General features: G+C 44.1%; 1 protein-coding gene across 1 annotated transcript in view; it reads right to left on the bottom strand.

Moving 5' to 3' along the window:
* Nucleotides 1–393: 393 nt before the first annotated feature.
* Nucleotides 394–22,550, bottom strand: part of Niban1 (niban apoptosis regulator 1) — a 140,565-nt gene continuing 118,408 nt past the window's right edge. The window contains exons 9-14 of the mRNA XM_027934880.2: nucleotides 18,854–19,041; nucleotides 15,944–16,105; nucleotides 14,237–14,347; nucleotides 12,546–12,653; nucleotides 6,537–6,648; nucleotides 394–4,734 (exon numbers count right to left, since the gene is read on the bottom strand). Of these exons, the coding sequence (XP_027790681.2) occupies nucleotides 3,644–4,734; nucleotides 6,537–6,648; nucleotides 12,546–12,653; nucleotides 14,237–14,347; nucleotides 15,944–16,105; nucleotides 18,854–19,041 (1,772 nt within the window). The 3' untranslated portion in view covers nucleotides 394–3,643. The remainder of the gene's footprint in view (nucleotides 4,735–6,536; nucleotides 6,649–12,545; nucleotides 12,654–14,236; nucleotides 14,348–15,943; nucleotides 16,106–18,853; nucleotides 19,042–22,550) is intronic.

Below are 22,550 nucleotides of genomic sequence, written 5' to 3'. Positions count from 1 at the left end.
GATGAATGAATTCATGGATAAATGAGCAACTGTGAATGTCAGTGAATAAATACAATTTTATAATTACAGAAAGACTGAATGTTTTGTCCAATGTTACCCACTGAAAAGATATTTAAGATTGAACAGCCATTTAATGCTCTGAGTAATGGCCCATTTCTGTACTATGGGTGTGATCCAATTCCTAGAAAAATAAGCATATGCATTATCAAAGTGTAATTTCCCCTGGCATTAAGCGGCTTCCCTGCAGATTCCTTCCTAACAATAGAAAAGCAAAAGTTCCACAGTGTAGCAAGGGTGACTCACCTTTCATTTCTGCTCCTTCCAGCTCAAGTATGACATTTGCTTAAAAGATGAAAGCATCCCTATTCCAAATAAATGACATCTGGACAGCTCTTCAAGGATGAGGATTTTATTGGAATATAGGCACTTGGCAGAGTAAATGCATGGCTACAAAGTGTTTTGAGTTTATTTGCTTCAAATAGTGACCATAAAAATAAAACTACAGTATAGATTTATTTTTTTTTCTTCATGAAGTTGCAGACTTCTGAAGCCAAACCCCCAAACCCATTTGTTTATGGAAAAGTACGGAGGCACAAGTTGCCAGCTTTTTCACCCAGTGAAACTGTGTTGTTAAGTCAGCAATGTCCTTCCCTTTCCCCATCTGAAAATTGCTGTGTAGCACCTAACAGTCACTTTTTATAAGGAAGGAAAGTCTGGGAGAATAGTAAAACTCTCTGAAGTCATGGGCTCTGATCCGGAGAACTGCAAAACCAGCCTTGAGAATCTTTATAATCAAATATAGGTCAGACCTAAGAAACTGCTGTTCTTCACCTTCAGCCTCTTTATAAAGCTTTTGGAAAAACTGGAATCTTATCCTTATAGTCACAAGGGTAGTTTTTTTTCTTTCTTTCTTTCTTTTTTGGTTAGGAAAAAAATAGATAATGCAAGGCACTACTCTCTGTCCTCCAAACTACATAGGAAAAAATGACAAGCCAATTTTTTTTTCCCAAGGAAAATATTTTCTTCGTGAAAGGTCAACAGTAACATAAATGGTTTAATGTCATCATTTTTGCCAAAAACCATGTCTTCGGATTTTAGGCATTTCTAATGCTTTGCCCATAGCAGAAACCCCCCAGAGCAACACGTGGAGGCCTTTCACTGCTCATTGAGATCACAGTAGCCTCGCTCCCCTCAGGAAGCCACCAAAGCAACACACACAAACTAGCGAGAGCAGCAAGACAAACACCTGGAAGTGCTTCCCTTCAAACTGTTAACACGGTTACAGATTAATGGCTTCTGTTTCCTGCTCCATCCTAGTATGTAACAAGCACTCTGCTTACTTGAGAGAACTTGTGAAGTGTGTAAAAGCAGAGTTCCTCGACTGCATTTTCCAGCACATCTTGCCACTTCGAGCCCCGTCCTTTCTGCCCTACAGGATGTATAAAAGAAGGGTATGGATACTGGTCCTTCTGAGTCAGTGAAATGAATCCTCCTTTACGGTTGGAAAGTTCTCAGCTTTTTTAAAGGGGGCAAGAAGCCCAGAGGTGAGCAAAGGGAGGAGACTCTGGAAGGGGCTGGCTGTGCCCTGGGACTGCACCCGCACCGGGATCTCCTAGGGAGAGCGCAGTCTGTGGGGCTGGCACTGCTCCTTTGGCTCCTTGCCTTACTGGGCGATGCTTCTGGCCCTCTGGCTATCAGCCCCTTGGACTTTGAACTTTATTGAAGGGAAGACTCACCAAGGGCAGAAAGCCTGCTTACGAACAGCTCCCTTCCTAACAGCAAGCCCCAAATAGCCCCTGCACAGCAGCGAGCAGGGTGTTCAGTTCCCACGTTTCCTGAGCAGGGTGACACGTGCCAGTTCCTGTAGGACGCCTCAGGGATATTAAAGTTACTGCACATGCAGGAAGCCATTACTCAGGGCTGTGGGCTTGCAGCAGGAAGCACATAGGATGACTAACCTCTAGGCTCTGTCCTTGAAGAGAGCTTCTGGGAGAGGCAGGAAGTAAACATGATTTCAATACTCGGGGCAGAAAGCCAGGATGTGAGGGAGGGAGGGAGCCCAGGGTGGGCAGGGACCAAGGGAGGCGTGGCCTCTTGCCCTCCTCACCTGTGATGGGATCACCCCTGGACATTAGAGTCTAGCCACTCTAAGAGAAGCTGAAGCAATTCAACAGGAGACCATTCGGATACTATTATTCATCCTTTATGGGGAAGGGAAATATTTTAATTCTTGATTAAATGGCTGACCTGTGAAACCAATTCTCTGAAGAACTGATATAAACGCACTTGATGGGGATAATCAAAACAGGCTCTTAGGACAATATGTTGAAATCTAATATTAAAAAGTCTCTGGAAGGAATCTTCAGGATGTAGTACTTGGGACAATCTGGCATTTTCTGAAGGACAACAGAACAAATCTTAATTTTTTGCAAGTAAGTCCATTCTATCTTGAACATTAATGGTTACAGACTATGCTCCATTTAGAAGATTTGGTATTCTCACAAATATTTCTATTTCCTTCCAAGAAGAAAGAACAGCAGCTTTTTCATGGTGGTATCCCCAGTGGTTTTAAACTCACAGGAACTCAATTAACTTGCTGAACGACCAAATGATTTCTACTTTTTGGTAACATTTTTGGAACTTGATTATACAAACCTTGGCTTCTGTCTTTATTCATTCCTTTTTTTATTCATTTATTTTGTTCCCTTCTGTGAATGAGTCAGGATTATTTGAATGGAAAGAGAGAAAGCTGCTATGGTTTGACAATTGGCACTTGTTTTTCTTCTAGACTAAATTCTCATGGGCCTTTTAATTTGTATAAGACAAAGCACCTTACCTTTTCTTTTTTTATTACTATGCCTAATACTGTTATGTGGCATGCAGTAGCTGTTCAAATAATGTTTTGTTTAACTAGTAGGCTTTAAGCTCCATAATTTAGCTGAGTTCTTTGCACCGTCTATGGCTAATTTGAAATGCTTTCAGGATTATATACGTCAATGAGATTTCCTTGCCTCATCTGAATTTCCTTAAAAGGTGATTAACTGATAAGAATCAATAAAGATTCATTAACAAGAAATTGATAGCAGAATTAGGAACAGGCCCAGACAAGATCACAACCTTCCTCCCTCAGTTTCTACTCAGCTTCTCCGGAGACCACACAGGCATGGGCGGCCCCCTGGGGTGCACATGGCAGGGACCACTAGGTTCCTGACCTTCCCTTCCTTGCAGACTGACTGAGGACAAATGCTGAGTCTTGAAGAGACTGTGAACTTGATAGAGTACATGGTGAGGCTGGAGTTACAGTATATATTTGTATTCTTACTCAAAATTTAAAAGCCTTAAAGTGCAAGTGGAAAACTGCACCCGTGCAACGTGAGAATACCAAGCCCTGAGCTCCCTCTCCTGGCTTGAGCTCTCTCTCACCCCAGCCCTCAGTGCTTTGGTGATGCCTATTAAAATGCTAAAGCAATCATTCATGGTGGAGCGTCCTGTCCCACAAAGGCCTGCCTCCGTGTTCACACCCTGTGTGTGTTACCTCTGGAAATAGTTCAGAATTTTTTGATTAGCAACTCCTAAGCATACCCATAACTAGAACCCTTTAACTGACTTTGTTTGAAGAAAGACTATTGCCAAATTATCCCTCTCACTCCTCTGAGGGCTGCTCTGGGGCGCTCTCCTGACAAGCTTCCCACTCCTTCCCGTCCTCTAGACCCTGGGTGTGGGGGGCGCTCTCGACCACCCACTGACACTCATGAACGCGGGCAGCCTTAACCTCAGTAACAATTCCCACAGCTGGGGCCGTGCAGCTTTCCCCTCCCATTGCTTCTCCTTCCTCAGAAACCTGGCTCTCTCTGGGGCAGCCGGGGTCAGAACCTACAGTGCCACCTTCCTGCAACACAGCCTCTCCTTCACGGGCCTCCAGCATGGAAGTCCCTGCTGCCGGCTCCCTCTCAGGGGGCTCCACAGCCTCTGCTGGCCCCTCCGCAGAGCCTGGACAGCTGGCATCCTGGCTGAACTCTCCACTGGCTGGCTGAGAAGCAGGGCTGCTGGCCTCTGGAAATGCCCCCGTGTCCACTCCGGGGACCTCAGCCTCTGGAAGGGGAGGTTGGGCCTCCCTCTCACTGACTGGGCTTTCCTCAGAGTTTTCCTGGGGGGCAGCTGCTGGACTGCCATCGGTGTAGATTTGGGGTTCCTCTTCTTCTTTTTCATTTTCTTGGGGAACCAGGGTCTCATTTGTGTCTGTTCCCATCCCTGGGGCTGACTCCGCTGGTCCATCAACCGTCACCGTCAACAGCTCTCTGAGCTCCTTCAAGGATCCTGAGGCAGCCATGGACTCGGGCTTTTCAGGGCTGGGTTCTTCATCCCCAGGTGGCTTTCCCGACTTTAGCTCTGATGAAGGTGTGCTCAGGGCTCCTGCAGTGTCCTCTGCAGCCAGGTCATTAAGCACCTGCTCATCCCCACCTGGAGGAGGGCTGGGCCCAGGGAGAGAAAGGCTTTCTCCTTCTGCCTCCGGCTGCTGGTGTTCCTCTGACTCCTGGAACACCTCGTTGCCACTCGGGGTCTCGCTATCTGGAGCTTCCGGAGGGACAAGGGCAGACAGTCTCCTGGCAGGGCTGGCCTGGTTTGACCCCGGAGGGGTTTTAAGATCTGTTAAGCTGGACACGCTTTCACTGGGCAAGGCCAAATTGTCTTCAAATAAGTTGTGTTTCTTCAGAATCGCAGCCTCCTTTATCACTGAGATACACCAGAAAACAAAACACAACATTAACACTCTGCTTGGCAAACCTGGATTTTCTGATTTTTATCCAGAAACCAAACTCCCCGCCACCCTCTCTGGATACCCACATTCTCAACTTCAAGACCCGGCTTATGGCCATCCTCTTCCAGCTCCCCTTCCCTGATGACCAGTGACTACAAATGTCTCTCCAGACTCAACCCTGGCAGCATTCATTCATTCATTTATTCAAACTGCAGATGTCTGTGGGGCATTAATATGGAACCAGCACTGAGAATCCAAGGTGCATTAGAGATGGCCTTTGCTTTCGGAGACTCATAGTCTACAGCAGCGTCTCACTCAGAGAGGCCCCATCACATTGCATGCTAATATGTGTAGCTCTGTGTGTCCACCTAGATTGGAATTCCTGCAGGGCAGGGGCGGCCTTTATACCTATACTTTTTCTCAGAGTATAGTCCTGAGTGTGTCCTAGGTGTTCAGTTCTGATCATGCATCTGACAGAGCCTTGTTGGCATGAAAATCTGTGCTCACGGAGACCAGCCTCGAAGCCTTGGGAGGGAGGCAAGACAACAACGACAAAACAGTAGCAGCTATTTCTGGCCACAGGCCTCCACTCCTGGCTGTGAGGGCTTGCAGTCCCAATAAGGCCACATTCCTGGGGGTGCCATCCCTATCAGAGGCAGTATAGACTTGTGTCTTTGGTATAATTTTTCATCAGCTCGCCATAGACTATTCTAATGAAATTAGGATATCGTGACAATTTTCTTATTTTTTAAAAAATTTATAGAATTTTATTTGAAAAACAGGGAAATATAGAATACGTGAAATTTTTAAAGTGCATTGTGACAATTTCTTTTTTAAACATTTCTTTATAATTTCATTAAAAAACACACGTGGGGAAATACTGATATAATTAGGTTTTGACAGTTTTCTGACAGAGGGCAGTCAAGTGTCCAAAGGAAAGGAGCCTTCTTCCAAATCACCCAGAGGTGGCTGTGATAGCTGCCTGCGGCCCTGACAGGGTCCTCCTTGGTGTGGACACCATGCCGGCCCCTTTACACGCCTCATCTCCTCAATCCCTGTGATTAGCTACTGTGTCATGCATGGGCCTTGTGCACGGCCAGTTTTCTATGTGGAAGCATTTAGGGACACTCCAGGTCTCTGCCACGGAGACCAGATGCCTCCTAGGCCTGCAGTTTGATGGTGGCCCTCTCCAGCATATTTTTATCAAAGTGTCCCCATTTACACTCCAATCCCAGGCAAGGTCCGATTCCACAGCACACCGGGTGCCAGAGTCCTAGTAAGGCTCCCAGGGCACTATGTCATCATCACTCTGTGTCTTTTTCTGTCTGGCCTAGCGAAGGTGAGGAATGTGCTGAGCAAGCTTTGGTAGAGCCTGCGGCTGGAGCCACCGCTGCCCTGCTCCGGGAGGGGCCTTGAGCCTCTGCCCACAGCTCTTTCCCCGGTTCCATCTGACACAGTGCATGGAGACAGCTCTTCAGAAGAGACCCTCATTTAATCCCCCTAAGCCTCAATTTTCTCATCTGTTAATGGAAGCTTTACATTCCCATCTCCAGAGTTCATGTTTGTTGAAAGAGGATAATATCTGAAGGGCTAGCACACTGAGTGTCAAATCAGGGGAGCTCAGTCAAGGTCACCTCCTTCCCCCCCCACCCTTGCTCTCTAATGCCAACACACCAATGCCAACTGTCTCTTCCCCTTTCTTAGTCTTCCTAAGTCCCCCTTCAGAAGTGATTCCCTCTACAGAGAGTTCCCTCCAGTGCCCGGTAAGCCCTCTTACCTTTTAGAGCTTCATCAAGGAGGATCTGATATAAAATCTCCTCGTAGACATTTTCAACGTGGATCATATTGGTGTGATCTGCAAAGATGAACTGCTCGTATTTCTGAAGCTCCTGAAGAGACAGAAATAAGAGGATAAAGAGGAAAAGCCGTGCAATGGGATTCCTGGTCTCTGGGAAGATAAGGAAAGGGTGACTCCCACTTGTGATTCCCCCCCTCCTGGGAGTGCATGCGAGGGACGAGGGTCATGTTGGCCCACAGGCAAAATATGCTTAGATAGCAACTGAGTCCAGCCATCATTGACTGTGTTCTCTCCAATCTGAGTCACTCTAGGCACCCAGGCACGTATGCAGGGTTAACTGCCCAGGACAGGGTGGTGCTTGACCATTGGCAGTTCCAGTCCCTTCCCTCATCCTGGGCACACATCCTAGGTGCCTCAAGGGGGAAGACAGAAGAGATTTTTGGATCATCTCCAGGCCTTGTCAGTGGTTCTGGGCCGCCTTATTTTCTATCATATCCAATGTATTTCCTTTTGAATTTAATGCCAACAGTATTTTATTGTATATAATATAATACACAGATTTTAAAAGTACAGTCCAATAATGTTAAACATATAAATATACCTATGTAACCACAACCCAGATCAGGATGGAGAACACCTCCTTTGCCCCCAAGGCTCCTCCTTGGCCCCTCTCCAGCCCATAGCCCTCCAACAGAGAAGCACCATCTGACACACGTCACGATAGATTCATTTTTGCTTGTTCATGAATAAACAAAATTATATATTCATTTGTGTTTGCTTTTCAGGTTTTTCCATGTTTCTGCATGTATCTATAGCTCATTCCTTTCCATAAATAACATTTACCATATGGATAAACTAAAATTATTTATCCATACTCCTTGGACATTGAGATTTTTCCAGTTTTTGACTGTCAGAACTGCCATGTTATTGGTACATATTAATTATAGAGAATTATGGGTTTTGTTGTGACATATTCGTACATGCATAGTACTTATTTTGATCATCTGCACCCCTCCGCACTGTTCTCTCCATGACAGTATAATGTATTTTGACATATCATACATACATGGAGTATAACTTCCCAGTTTGGTGGTTGTACATGATGTGGAGCTACACTGGTTATGTATTCATATATGAACATAGGAAAGTTATGTCTGATTTATTCTACTGTCTTTCGCATTCCCATTCCCCCTCCCTTCCAATCTGGTGAACCTCCACTCTTCCCTCCCCCCAACCCCTCACCTATTGTGAGTCAGCATCCACCTATCAGAACATTTGGCCTTTTGTTTTTGGGGATTGGCTTATTTCACTTAGCATGATAGTCTCCAGTTCCATCCATTTACCAGCAAATGCCACAATTTAATTCTTCTTTATGGATGAGTAATATTCTATTGTGTATATGTACCACATTTCTTTATCCATTCATATGTTGAAGGGCATGTAGATTGGTTCCATAGCTTACATTTAGTGAACTGAGCTGCTATGAACATTGATGAGGCTGCATCACCATAGGATGCTGAGTTTATGACTTTGGGGTATATGCTGAGAAGTGGTATAACTGGGTTCCATTCCAAGTTTTCTGAGGAATCTTCATACTGCTTTCCAGAGTGGTTGCACCGATTGCAGTCCCACCAGCATTGCCTTTTCCCCCATATCCTTGCCAATATTTATTGTTACTTGTTTTTGTTTGTTTGTTTGGTACTCAGGATTGAACCCAGGGGTGCTTAACCATCGAGCTACATCTCCATCCCTTTTTATATTTTATTTAGAGACAGGACAGAGCTATAGTAACAAAAATGGCATGGTATTGCCAGTTGCGTAGGGCTTCGCTAAGCTGCTGAAACTGCTGGCTTTGAACTCATGATCCTCCTGCCTCAGCCTCCCGAGCCACTGGGATTACAGGTGTGCACCACTTTTATACCTAGCTATTATTTGTATTCTTAATAATTGCCATTATGACTGGAGTGAGATGAAATCTCAGTGTAGTTTTAACTTGCATTTCTCTATTTGCTAGAGATATTGAACATTTTTTAAATATATTTGTTCACTGATTGTATTTCTTCCTTGTGAAGTACCTGTTCAGTTCCTTGCCCATTTATTGATTGGGTTACTTGGTGTTTTGGTGTTAAGTTTTTTAAGTTCTTTGTAGATCAATGCTCTATCTGAGGTGCAGTTGACAAAGATCTTCTCCCATTGTGTAGGCTCTCTCTTCATGTTTTGATTGTTTCCTTTGCTGTGAAGAAGCTTTTAGTTTGATACCATCCCATTTATTGACTCTTGATTTTACTCCTTACACTTTAGTAGTCTTGTTGAGGAAGTTAATTCCTAAGCTGACATGAAGGAGATTTGGGCCAACTTTTTCTTCTATTAGGCACAGAGTCTCTGGTCTAATGCCTACCTAGGTCCTTTATCCACTTTGAGTTTTGTACAGGGAGAGAGATAAGGGTCTAATTTCATTTTATTGCTTATAGATTTCAGGTTTTCCCGGCACCATTTGTTGAAGAGGCTATCTTTTCTCCAAGATGTGTTTATGGTGCCTTTGTCTAGTACAACTGTATTTATGTGGATTTGTCTCTGTATCTTTATTCTATACCATTGGTCTTCATGTCTGATTTGGTGCCCACACCATGCTTTTTTTGATACTATACCTCTCTAGTATAATTAATTTAAGGTCTGGTGTTGTGATGCCTCCTGCTTTACTTCTCTTGCTGAGGATTGCTTTGGCTATTCTGGGCCTCTTATTTTTCCAAACTAATTTCATGACTGCTTTTTCTATTTCTGTGAAGAATGTCATTGGAACCTTAATAGGAACTGCATTAAATCTGTATTGTACTTTTGGTAGTATGGCCATTGGGACAATATTAATTCTGCCTATCCAAGAACATGGGAGATCTTTCCATGTTCTAAGGTCTTCTTCAATTTCTTTTTGTTGCTGAATCTGGCTTTGAACTCGTAATCCTCCTGCCTCAGCCTCCCAAGCCATCTTCTTCAATTTCTTTCTTTAGTTGAACAGGGTTTGTTTGTTTGTTTGTTTGTTTGTTTTGAGGCCTCAAGGACTTTATTTATCTTGGGTATATACCTAGAAGTGAGGTTTCTGGGTCACGAGGTAGACATAGCTTTAACTTTATAAGAGTCACGTGAGGATTATTCAAAAACATTCTCCTCCATTCTTCCAACTGACCCTGACATTCACCCATTCCTTCTAAGACAGCCCAGGCATGATGCAAAATCCCTTAACCTTTTCTGATTTCTAAGGATTTCCCAATGGCTGCCTGTGATCAGCACAAGGACAGGGCAGGGATCATAGTGTACCAAATCATGTTCCAGTGATTAAGTCAGCAATCTTTGCACTGATGGTTCTGGCTCTTAGAGAACTGGAGTGGATTTGATGCCTTCAGCAAGTGAGTGGAAATCATAACATTCAAACAAATTTCAGTGCTAAGACTTGGAGGTGCTATGGTCCAGGTTTGTAATGCCAGTAGGCAATGATGGGATCCCTTGATACCCACCTGAGAGGAAACCCAAAGGCTTGGAGAGACATGAGCTTCAGTGACTCCTAGACAGTTTATGAGACCAGGATGATGTGCAGATCACTGCCCAGGAGACTGGACACTGTCCTGGATGCTCCATTGGCTCCTGGGTAAGCCATGTCACCACTCTGAATCTCTGTCTTTTCCTCTGCTAAATGAGGGACAGAGGTTCATGCGTGGAACACCATTTCATCTTCCCTTCCTCTGTCATTCATCCCTGAGGACCAATTGAAGGCACAACTATGGCAAGTCCTCCATGATCCTAAAAGCAGGGTCCAGCACAGTCCCAGGAATCCTCCTGCATTGGGCCACTGTTGTGCTCCCCATGTGGCATCCCACATGCCTGTCACCTGCCTCTACATTGTGAACTCCAGGACAGCAGGGACACTGCTGGGGCACAATGCCTTGATTGTATTTGATGCATTTTAATACATGGTTAATGAATAAATAGAGAGCCTTTAAAGTTTCAACCAACAGAATAATTCTGTGAGAAGGAATAATGGAAGGACATTTGTACTGCTGTGACATGCCCAGTTTTACAAAACAGGTCTTCTCTATTGAATTGATTGAACTTCATCATATGCTTAATTCTCTGAACCAATTAAATTGGAATCCTGGGGGTGAGTCTTGGGGATTTTTTTTCCCCAAAAGTTCCCTAGGTTCTTCTAATAGCAGCTAGGATAGGGTTGAGTGCCACAGAACTAGAAGTTCCCAAGAACCGAGGCAAACACGTGACAGTAAAATAAAGACTCCTATGAAGCAGATAATCCCCGGATTTACCCATTCTGTAAATACAGAGCTTTGAAAGCTCATGACACTGACACAACATCCCTCATTCTTAAAAACTCAGAGTCACAGGCTCTTCTGAAAGCAGTGTCTCTTGGTTCAATTGCAGGTCTCTGTGGACTGGACCCAGCTCCCTCTGCTGAGGCTTGGAAGTGAGGTGTAAACAGGAAGGGGAACCGTCTTCACCTTGCCCTTGTCTGGGAGGAGGTGGCTCTGAGACCTCCAAACTGTCTTAGGGACTGAAAAAGAGAAGTCCAACTGCAGGCACGTTTAGAGGTGGACTCAGTGGTGGGCTGGGTGACGACACTTTCTGCACATAAGGCCAAGGGACAGTCATGTAGGCCAACTCTTTCCCCTTTAGCTTAATCAAATGCTTTTCTACTAAAGAAATACACCGCCCCCCCAAAATAAATGCCAGTACTAGATACACTAATGACTAGCTGAAGGAAAATGGCATTTACAGAATATAAAAATGACCACAGAAAATTCCACAGTGAAATAAACTCACAGATGAATTTTAATGTGTCATTGCTTGGAGACTCTCCAAGCTGCCAAAAAGCCCTTTATGGGATAAAGAAGTTCTTGAATCTTTACTCCAAGAGAGAGCAGGCCTTGCCAATGCCCAAGCTTGCAAGTCATTCTTAAAACGTAGAAGTGTGACAGGCGAGCAGCCTCAGGGAACCCACCATGGTACAGGTGAATGTGGACTGTTTAAATTCGGGTGGGAACCTGCTCTGTGACTTTGGCCTTGTTGCTTAACCTCTCAGATTTCCTCATTTGCACAACGAGGATATAAACAGGACCTCCTCAAAGGGCTATTGTGAAATTTCTTGCAATAATCCACTTTGTTTAAGCATCGCAAGGATTCATCAAGTGTTAAGGGTATCATTCTAGTCTTCTCAGTCTTAAGAAAGATACTGCAAAATATTATTGGCTTCATTTAAAAAAGATGAATTCTAGACCAAAAGAGGAGAAGTGACTGGCCCAGGGCCCAAGGGCAGAAACATGCAGGATCTGGGACTTGAACCCTGGTTCTGAACCAGCCCTAAGACTCCACTTGCCCACTACTCTTCCCCTCAGACCAAGTCACACCTCTGTGATCGTGGCTATCCTTGTGTGCCGGCTGTGTGCAGCACATTTACACAATGTCATTGATTTCATTAAGCAAACATTACTGGATGTAACAGAACAAATACCCTACTGTCATCATGTTGCTGGAGATTTTCTGGATGTTGAAGTCAAGTTTTGGAGCACATGTTGGACTTATGAGCCGTGCTATAATAGGGAACACCTGGTCCCCTTAGGCATTCTGTGCCAACCCTTAGCTTGGCTCAAGTTCAGATAATTACCCTTTGAGATTTCCTCTAGTTCAGGGGTCAGCAAATCCTGGCAGTTTCCTGTTTTTGTAAATAAAGCTTATTGGAACACAGACTTAGATCTGTCTGTGCGCTGTCTCTGGCTGCTTTGGTGCCACAACCGCAGAGTTGAGCAGTCACAACAGAAATGATAAAATGGCCCATGAAACTTAAACTATTTACTATTTATAAAAAAGTGTGACAACCCTCCCCCCTCCGGGCCCAGTCAGATGTTTGCAAGTACAGAGCAGCAAAAGAGCTCATTTGAACTTCAGAGGTAATAAGAGCAGGCTCTTTAGAGTGACCCATTCGCTTACTGGTTTGCACGTGGATGCCAGTGCCTTCTGCATGGTGGGAAGTGTGATCTGAACCAGCGCCTCCTGAAAGATCTTCTTCCGGATGGTGCTGCTATCATAATCATATTGCTGTCAATGCAGAAACATATGTTAAACAGGAACACGACAATCTGTTAACTTTCCCTTAAACAAAAAACTCAAGACACCCACGTCATCTCCCTTCCCCAACCCAAACTTCTGAGGACTCTTGCATTTCCAAGGTCTCAGAGATCTTTCTGTGTCATTCCTGCATACTCTAGGTGTAGGTTGTGACAGAATGACCCATCTCACCATCCCCTCTTACAGATATGGAAACTGAGGCAAGGTCAAAACAGAGAGGTGCCATCTGTGTTATCAAGTAGTTGGAGATAGAACTAGGGGGTGAGTTTGCATCTCATCACCCTGTCTGGGTAGGCCCATGGGAGTCACGGTTGGCTATTACATTACACTCTGTTCTGCAGGCAGGGTCAGTGTGTCGCAATGATTTGCACAGAGAAGAGAGGGCCTGGCTCGTAGCACATCAACACTGAGACCTATCAACCAAAGAAATTCAATATCTAGAACAAGAAGGATGATGGTTCTCTCTGTTCTGAATTGAATACCCACACCTGGAGCCCAGGATTTGATTTTCAATGTCACTTCAAGGTGATCACAGACAATGTAGAGAACAGTCACAGGCATATGAGCAGAATGGTCAGGCCAACTGAAGGATAGTTAGGTGAGGGCATTTATCAAGTATTATGGGAGCCCTTGATAGTGGCACTATCTTTTCTTTCAGGTCAATTGCAAGTGCATTATTATTGTTTGTATTATCATGTTTTCATTGTTTTTATCATTTTTAAAATTGCAATGATTTGGTTGCTAGAGTTTCCTCTGGTCTATGAGACATCAAGAGCAGGTCTAAAATCCAAGGACCACCTCCAGGCTTTGTGGGACTTTGACCTTCTGAGAGCAGTGTTTAGGGAAACAGCAGGTGGTAAAAAAATTAGTAGATCACCACTGAATAGCTGATTTAGCTTTGGTAAATCACTTAAGCTTTTAGAGGATTCGTTTCCTCATCTGTACATTGGGGGTACATTCTAATCATCTCACAACTTCCTGTGAGAATCAAACGAAACAGCCTAAGTGTTTTTAAAAAGCCTTAACAATATACTATATTTATACAAATTCCTATTATTGCAACCATTTACTCTGCACTCACATGTGAAGCCAGTTTAAAACAATTTCATTTGGCAGATACCTTTTCCTTGCAATTCTTTTGCCTTCAGATTTTGATTTTTCTTAAAAATGCTGGCTGATTTTATGGATTTTACTATGTTGTAAACTCTTTGAAGAGAGAATTTGTGCCTTGCCTGTTTTTATGTATTATACAATACCTGTCATAGTGCTTGTGGGGACAGCCAATAACGTTTGTCAAGTTCGACCGCTGTGAAAGTAAGCTTAGTTACTTCTAATGGTGGGTAAGGATGCTGAGTAACTGTAGTCCCTAAAGTCTCCACTAGATGGCAGAAGAGGCATGAAAGCCACTGGGGGAATTGCTGCTGGATGACAGTCACGGGGAGAGGAAGGAGAGGGGAAGAGCAGATTGAAAGGGAGGACAAGGTATTTTCACCTAACAAAAGAAACAGGGGTTTTCTTGTTTTATGCTCCCACAGATGAGAAAAAGCCTTTACCTTCAGGACTCGGAGCTTGACCTTCTCAATGGCAGCTGCAATTTTGGAGGCGTCTCCTTGGAGATGTGGGGAAAGCAACTGCTCAAAGGTGAATACTGCATTTTGCATGAGCTAGAAACCAGAACAACACAGAAACAGAACAAGTGAGAGGCTGGGATGACCACCCAGCGATGTCCATTTGGGCTTGGAGAGAAGGGAGGGGTTGAGCCCACAGAGTCCTGCTGTTCTGGGAGGTGAGCGAGGGCAACAGGTTCTCATCCCACTACCTGGGCTGTGAGACCAACAGCCACATGGCTACAGGGCAATCAGTAAGAGGTTAGGAGGGACGTATGCAGGTCTGCATGCATGTGGTGTTTTTTTTTTTTTTTTTTTCCCTCATCTGTTCCCCATCGTCCCTCATCTAGAAAGCCCAGGGCTGTGGGACTGAGATGCTCCTCCTCCATACTCTGGTGCTGCAGCCACAGATTGACAAGATGAGGTGGGAGCCTTTGCCAACCATTTTCAGGCTGCATCTCCAGGCTTAGGTGGACATCAACTACTCCACAGCACATCTCTCTGCTTCCCATCCTACCACCTCACATCCTTCCTTTCTCTGCAAGGCTGGGAAGGGAGAGAGGGTGAGGTCAGGAGACAGAGATGGTTCAGATAGATGTCTTATTCTCTACAGTTGTACCTGTATCCAGTCCTCAGGGGTGCACTCTTATCTAGATTGCCGTTAAACTGTTGCCCAGTTTTGTTCCTTGCCCATCTTTAATCCCTGACAACTTAGAGGTTAGATAATAAGATATAATGATGAATCCTACCCATAAGAAAAAAAAAAAAAAAAACATTCCTTTCTTTCCCATGCCTGGGATTGATCCCACACCATTTAACCCACTTTCAACACTGTAGTGAATTTATCTAAGAATCTGTGTCACTACTGATCTGTGAAATGGGATCTGGCACAATGTCCAGCCTAGAGTAAGCTCGCCCCAAAATATCTGTGAAATAGAATAACGCCTGGTTACAACTTTCTTCATTTAGGAATACTGTAATACAGAAAGAGTTTGGTATTCATTTCTGTTCCTGGGGAAAAAAATTCCTTGCGGGTAAAAAAAAAAAAAAAAAAAAAAAAGGAATCTATCGATAGACACAAGAAATTCAAATATGAAGTCATGATTGATTGGCTGGCTTACTCTTAATCAGGTTAGGAAATTAACTTAAGCCAGTTGTTCTCAATCCCAGCTGTGTATTAGAAAGAGTGGGAAGGCAGGCAGGGGAAGTTCTTTTAAAATTTTTACATATATATAAATTATAAATATTTACATATGTAAATTAATATTTATGGGAATTACATATATAAAATATCTGTCCACCTACTTATATACATCAATATATATTCAGAATCACTAGGGATAAGGTGGAGACATCAGTATGTCTTAAAATCTCCCCAGAAGTTTCTAAAGTGCAGGCCAAGCAAGGTGAAAAGCACCGAGCAACCAAGTAATAACCAATTAATGCTACTCCAGTCCCTCAGGTATTTCTTCTCTGTGATGCTCATCAACATGGAAGGAAGGAGAAGCCTGTGAAGGACAGAGTGTGTCTTCAATCAACAGGGCGGAGGAATCGTGCCCATTTCCCTGAGTGACACCAGTACCCGCTCCTCTTCCAGCACCTTTCTCTGCCCCCTCTCCGTCCTCATGAACCAGGGCTGCCTGCTGCTCCCACCTCCTGCATGTCGTTCTGTGTCCTCTGGACCACCAGATCCACGTGGGGGCACCTGAAGCGGCTCTGGAGTTCCTGCAGGCGCTCTGGGAGCAGGTTGACTTTAGTGTAACAAGGTTCCATCTTCACAGATTCCAGAGGAAGATTCATAAGCTGGTCTAGATGCTGCGTTTCAGTGAAGAGAAAAATTAAATACCTTCAGTCTGGAGCCATGTCATACAGTTAGAGTGAATCACTACTCAGACCTGGGACATTTTCAGCTGCTTTGTTTTCATTCTTCAGTGGGTCCCTTGGGCAACTCTATTGCTAGGACAGAAACCCATGTCAGAAACAACCGGGTGACAAGACCCAAGGGTGCATTCAGGGGGACTCCAGCTTCTTAAGTTCTTGATAAACTCCAAGTTCCCACTCCAAAGCTCAAGAATCAGGCAGGCAGGCTCTTTGGCAAATGGAATTGGCAAGACTTTCTTAAAGGAGTGACAGCCCTCTCCTAAACCCCAGGGAGACTAGGAAGCTCCCTGGACTCCTAGACTCGGGGAGGGAAGCAGGCTTCCTCACACCCCTCTGAGGCTCTGCAGGGCGCACAGGGCTTCCCTCTGCAGAAGGCCTCTCTAAGGTGCTCGTGATGGAGAGTGGGTGAGAGGAAGAGGGTTGACAGCAGACACCCAGCTTTGAAAGCTGGGGTCTCTCCTACTCAGTTTGCACAACTGCCACCTTAATCAATGAGGCCACAGGGCTTCTTCCTGCAAGAGCCCAGCTGCTGAACCCCCACGATTGTCAACATACTCTCACAGGCAAATGTTGCCGCAACAGAAGCATTCTATTTTCAAAGTTTATTTTAAAATATTTTTTTAAAACTGAAGAATGGTTGCTTAATATAAAAAGGAGACTAGGTGGAGAAGAAGACAGAAAGAAGGTTGCTAAGAATGAGGACTCCAGGGAGAGAGGCAGGTTGAACCTTGAGAGGCAGGATGCATCGTCTGTCAGGAAGTGTTAAAGGGCCATTCCCGTTGTTCTTTAAAGGGAAAAATTACTCTCTTTAAGAAGCAAATTATGGACTGGTTCACTGAAGTGGAATTAATGATCAAAAGCACAGTCGAATTTGACCCTTGTTGTGTGATTAAGAAATGTGTCATTTAAAAAAAAAAATGTCAATTATTTAAGCAGGCAGGGGAGGAAAAACGGGTTGTCACTTTGCTCTTATTAAATTGTCAAAGTTCAAACAGGCAATAACACCTATCACTGATGGCAATGTGGGGGAGAAAGCCCCTGCCATATACAATTAGTGGAATGTAAAATTTAAACCTTTTTTAAAAAGTACAATGAAAACATCTATTAACATGAGAAATATACCTTTCAACCCAGGAATCTATCCCACAGAAATAAAAACATCAGGATATAAGGATATATGTACAGATAATTTATTGTAGCTTTGTTCATGGTGCCAGCAATGTTGGCATGATTGAATAAATCATGGTGCTTTCATATAGGAAATATTATGCAGCCATCACAAAGAATGATTTAGAGCTAGAACGGTTACCGTGGAAACAGTTTCATGAAGTATTTTTGAATGAGAAAACTGATAAGCAGTGCAGTGTAGGAAATATAATGCCACTTTTCTAAAAGCAAATCATAAGAAAATAGCTTATGAATATGCATGTTTATATACTATATAAGCATGGGGAAAGTACAGGGTAGCACCTGCTAAGTCAGTGACACTAGTTATTTAAGAGGAGGTGAGTGGTGTTCCGGAGGAAGGGTAGTAAAGGCAAATTTAAAAAACAGGCTGCAAAGAAAACCTCAAAGGGTTTACAAAACAGTGTTGTTTTTATACAATTATACATTTGAATATATGCATAGGGACATAAGAAAGAGACAACACAGAAGGGTGACTACAGCTTACAACAATTCATCGTGTGTTTTATCAAGAGCTACACACGTTTGAAGGTTCCCAACACAATGATATGGCAAATGTTTCAGGAGGTGGAATGCTAATTATTCCAATTTGATCATTATGCACTATATATATGTATCAAATTATCACACTGTATCCCATAAATATGTACAATTGAAAGAAAAAAATAGCGATTAGCTTTTAATGATGGAAGGAAGAAAGGAGGGAGAGAAGGCAGAAAAGGAAGGAGGGAAGGAGGGAGGGAGGAAGGAAAAGAATCAGAATTAAATCATCTGGTTTAATCTACTGACTTACAGGGATGTGCATCACGATATGTCAAGTAGAAAATTATTCTCAATTTTAGGGTACACCAAATCTTCTGGAGGTCTTGCTGAAACAAGATATCAGGGTCCCTTCCCCAGAGTTCCCGATATGATGAGGGGCCTGAGGATTTGCATTTTTAACAACCAGGTGATAATAACATGCTGGTCCAGGGACCCCACTTTGAAAAACCCCATTCTATATCCCGAGTGTATAGTTTTGAAAATAAACGAATCAAAGAAAGTTCTTTAAATGAGGGTATATGCTTATATATTTGGAAGAACAAAGAAAAAAAACCCCAGGAAAACACATGGAGCTACTTATATTACTAATTCAGGGCGTGGGAATGAAGGTGGCTAGGAGTTGGGGGAGGACTGGATTCGTGTGTATCAGTGATGATGATTAATTTTGCCTGTGAATATTGTGTATATATGAACTGAGTATACTCTTTCACTTATACAAACATTATTATTTTTGCAACTTGGACATCTTTAATGAAGAAAATTAGGTGAATGGAGGGATGTATGAATGGGCAGATAAATGAGGTGGCTGGATGGGTAGAGGAGAGGGCAGATGAGTGGTTGGGAGGGCAGAGGAGAGGGAGGAGAGAGAAAAGGAGGCAGGTGGGCAGATGAAGCACCCTGGGGAGGGCAGCCCCAGCAGCCCAGCCGCCCGCATCTCCTGGCTTGCCATCCTACCTGCTTTAGCTGGGCACCGTCTTTGGTGGTGCGAAAGCTCCGGCTGAGCTCATCCACTTCTTTTTCAAAGAGCGAGCGCACCTCACTGAACCCTGAGCTCACTGGCCCCATGAGCTCCTCCAGAATGGACGCCAGGAAAGGCTGCACACTCTCCCCACAGCTCTTCTCTGCGGGTTGGGCCACCAATGCTGCGGTAGGAAATAGCCAAAAAAAAAAAAAAAAAGTGTGACTTAGGGTAAAATTGGATCCAGGGCACTGGAGCCAGGTCAGGGTTGGACGGTACCCCATGGAACCACCTAGCAGCTTAGGCAGGTTCAAATGGGCCAGACAGATGGGCACCATGGTCCAGTGCCAGGGCTCATCAGAATGGAAACCAATGGCTGCTCTGAGAAGCCGCGCAAACAGACACTCTCCCCTCCCGAGTTTCCTCTGCCCGGTTTCTTTCTCTTTTGCTTGGTTTCTGAGAACACGCAAAACCTAATACTAAGAAGAAAATGCTGGGGACCCGCCTGCTCCTATCCATCCTCCTCCTCATATATGCAGGTTATTTTTCTATAAACATGATTTATTATTTTATAATTTATATTTTTATATATTCATTTCTCTAAGAGAACGAATGTAATTCCATCACCCGCCCCGCACCCACAAACTTTTTAAGGACGATCTTTTCTTGGTCAAATGGAACAAACTTGCATTCAGTTTGCCATCATACCTTCTGTCCCCATTCACAATTAAAGCAAATCCAAACAAGACCACAATATTTTTTTCCCCTGATAAGGAAAAAATATCGCAACAGATATGTACAGAGAACAGAAAATCACAAAGAGGGATTTAAAAAAAATGTTGCCATAATTCCTCTCCCCAGAGACAAATACTCGCTTTGACTTGGAGGAGGAAGACCTTGGGTCTGGGTGTGACAGAGCAGGGCAGGGGAGCCTGTGGCAGCCAGCACAGGGGGATTCTCAGGATCAGCTAGCTTCAGAAGCAGTGAGTAGGGGACAGGGCTGAGCCTGCTCTGCGGAGCTGGACAGGTCACAAGCCTTGTCACAGCATCCCAGAACTGAAAAGGGAAGCTCAAGCCCCCAGGCATCCCACCTCCATCTTATAGATGGGGGAAAAAGAGGCCTGGCAGTGTTGGGTGACTCAGCCAAGGTCACATCCTAGTTTGCAAAAGTGAGACTAAATTCAAGTGTGTTTTTAAAGTTCTTATTGGCAAAGAACTTGCTTATGGGGAGACGAATGGTTTTGGTTTACAGAAATAAGTCAGAGTCATGGAGGATCAAATGGGTCCTTTGATTCTGAGAATCTTAGATGAATAGCACTAAAAATATTTGGGATGTAAACTATTAAACAGGCCATGGAATTACTAGGAAAAAACCATTTTGGTTGTATGGTTCAAATATGAAACAATCTATGCCTTGTAAAAATGACTTGTTTTGATATTAAAATGCAAAACTGTTTGCCAGGAGAATAAATTAATTATTAGTTAATTAAGTGTGAGAGGAACTACTTGAAAAGAATCTAATTGAAAATTTGGAATAATCCTGCAACGTGAAGTCGTGATTTGGCAGAGCTGGCCGACTTCCCCTGCAGCCAAGGTGGACAAGGCTTGGGAGGGTGGGCGTGGCAGGGGATGCTCCTCAGGGCACTTGCTCTGGCCTCCTGTTTGCCGCAGGGTACTCCAGCCCGCTCTCCTGCCTTCTTTCACCCATGTTTCACTTGGGCCTTTCTTCTTCCATTTTTACTCATAAACATCCTTCTCATGTCTTCAAGGCCCATATCAAATGCCACCCATCGGGGAGAGCCTAATGCCCTGGTACCACCTGAACTATGATCTTCAGGTGACAGCTTCCTGAACTATGTATGGTCTTCAGGTGTCTTCTCATGGGCTGCTTAAATTCCACATCCCACACTTGGATGCTCTGCTATTTTCTCAAGCATGCAAAGATGCGGTTGTGATGAATACCGTGTTGTGACATGTTAATTCAAAAGGCTTGCTCAAGTGAGGACAACTGTCACAAAGCCCTGAGGGGACCACGGAGCCAAAAGGAAGGGTTCAGAGCCAGACCGCCACTCACTAGCTGGGCAAGTTCCTTAATCTCTGCCTCGATTTTCTTATCTGTACAATGGAGATCATAAAAGTCATTACTTCCTGGGATTATGATGAGGATTAAATGGGTTTACGATTTGCAAAGTGCGTAGAACCGAGAAGGAGCCCTGGAAGCCTGCAGTTCCTTCTAACTCTTATTGTACCTGTTGGCATTATCATTCTTTCTTTCTAATTGCCCAACACTCAAAGAGCACCCTCCTTAGGATGCACCCACACAGTTTTCTGAAGGTGAAATGGGATCCTGACTGGGAACCACTAAGCTTTGTTCTAACCTCTCAGGGCATCTCCCATATTCTTCCTTCTGTCTCTGTATCTGTGACAAGAAGATATTCATCTTCTACCTGGAAAATCATGTTGTCTTTTAATTCTCACAGCCCCTGGACTCAGCAGAAGTAGAATAAATGCTGAAGAAATTAAAAGATAACTACGGAGCAGAGCTCAAGTGCAGAGAGCACTGCTCACTACGCCCACAGTTGTTGTTGTGGTTGTTTGAAATCCAAGGCCCTTTATCAATGCAGCCTGAGATTTCTCTCCTTGTTTAAAGGTAGGAAACCAGAGGTCTGGTTAAAATGTGCTTCCGATATTTTGTTTTAAAAAGACTCAGGGTTTATTTCTTTTTAAAATTTTTTTTTCTTTTTTTTTTTCTAATTTTTGGGGGGTGCTTAACCACTAAACCACCTTCCAGCCCTTTTTTATATTTTCTTTAGAGACAGGGTCTCAGTGAGTTGCTGAGGGCCTCACTAAGTTGCTGAGGCTGACTTTGAACTTGCGATCCTCCTGCCTCAGCCTCCCACACCTCTGGGATTCCAGGTGTACTCCATTATGCCCAGCTTTTTAAGGTTTCTTTTAGGAAACAACTAATAGTCCAGGGCAGAATCTTTTTCCAGTGTATGAGGACACACAGAGCAACAGATTTAGATGAGAGAATGTTTTAATTTGAGCCATGGGAATGTCTGTGGTTGGGCCCAGCGCAGCCCCAGAGGGCAGAGAGTTGGCACAGGAGTTGGTGTTGGCAGTTTGAAGCTGTAGAGAGTGTTTCAACATATATTCAACCCTAGATCATTGCGCTCATGGAGCAATGAGACGTGGATGACAGCAAACGGACAGCGCTCTGGAGTTGCTCTACCTCTGGCTTCGGAAGGCATCGTGTGAACAGACCCAGACAGACACCATGCACTCGTGGTGTTAGGCCTTCTCTCATCTTCTCTCAGCCAGGACCTGTTCTGAGAGCCCAGAAGCAAGCTGAGCTGCAGTATGAAGAGGGCCTGAACTGCACAGGAGAATCCCCCGATCGGACAATCCCATCAGACTGCACGCCTTGGAGTCCAGGAACTGGGGCCTCCGAGTGCATTGCCAAAGCTCCACTGAGCTCAGGAGGCAGGTGGTAAACATTTTTTAAATAAGCCCATGATATCTGAGAACTAACTATCTAAAAAGATTGTTGATAATCAATCACAAATGAGCCTCCCTGCTCTTCCTCTGAAATGACATCAGGTTGATATGTTCATGGGGTTATGGAGGCCCCAGATACCTTAGAATCTTAGGATTTATCATGGGGGATTCCTTCAAGGCCACTTAAGTCCTCTC

Source organism: Marmota flaviventris, chromosome 12, assembly GCF_047511675.1.
Source record: "Marmota flaviventris isolate mMarFla1 chromosome 12, mMarFla1.hap1, whole genome shotgun sequence".
Taxonomy (NCBI): Eukaryota; Metazoa; Chordata; class Mammalia; order Rodentia; family Sciuridae; genus Marmota; species Marmota flaviventris.
Note: the sequence above shows the minus strand (reverse complement) of the source record. Positions and strands in the feature narration are given on the sequence as shown.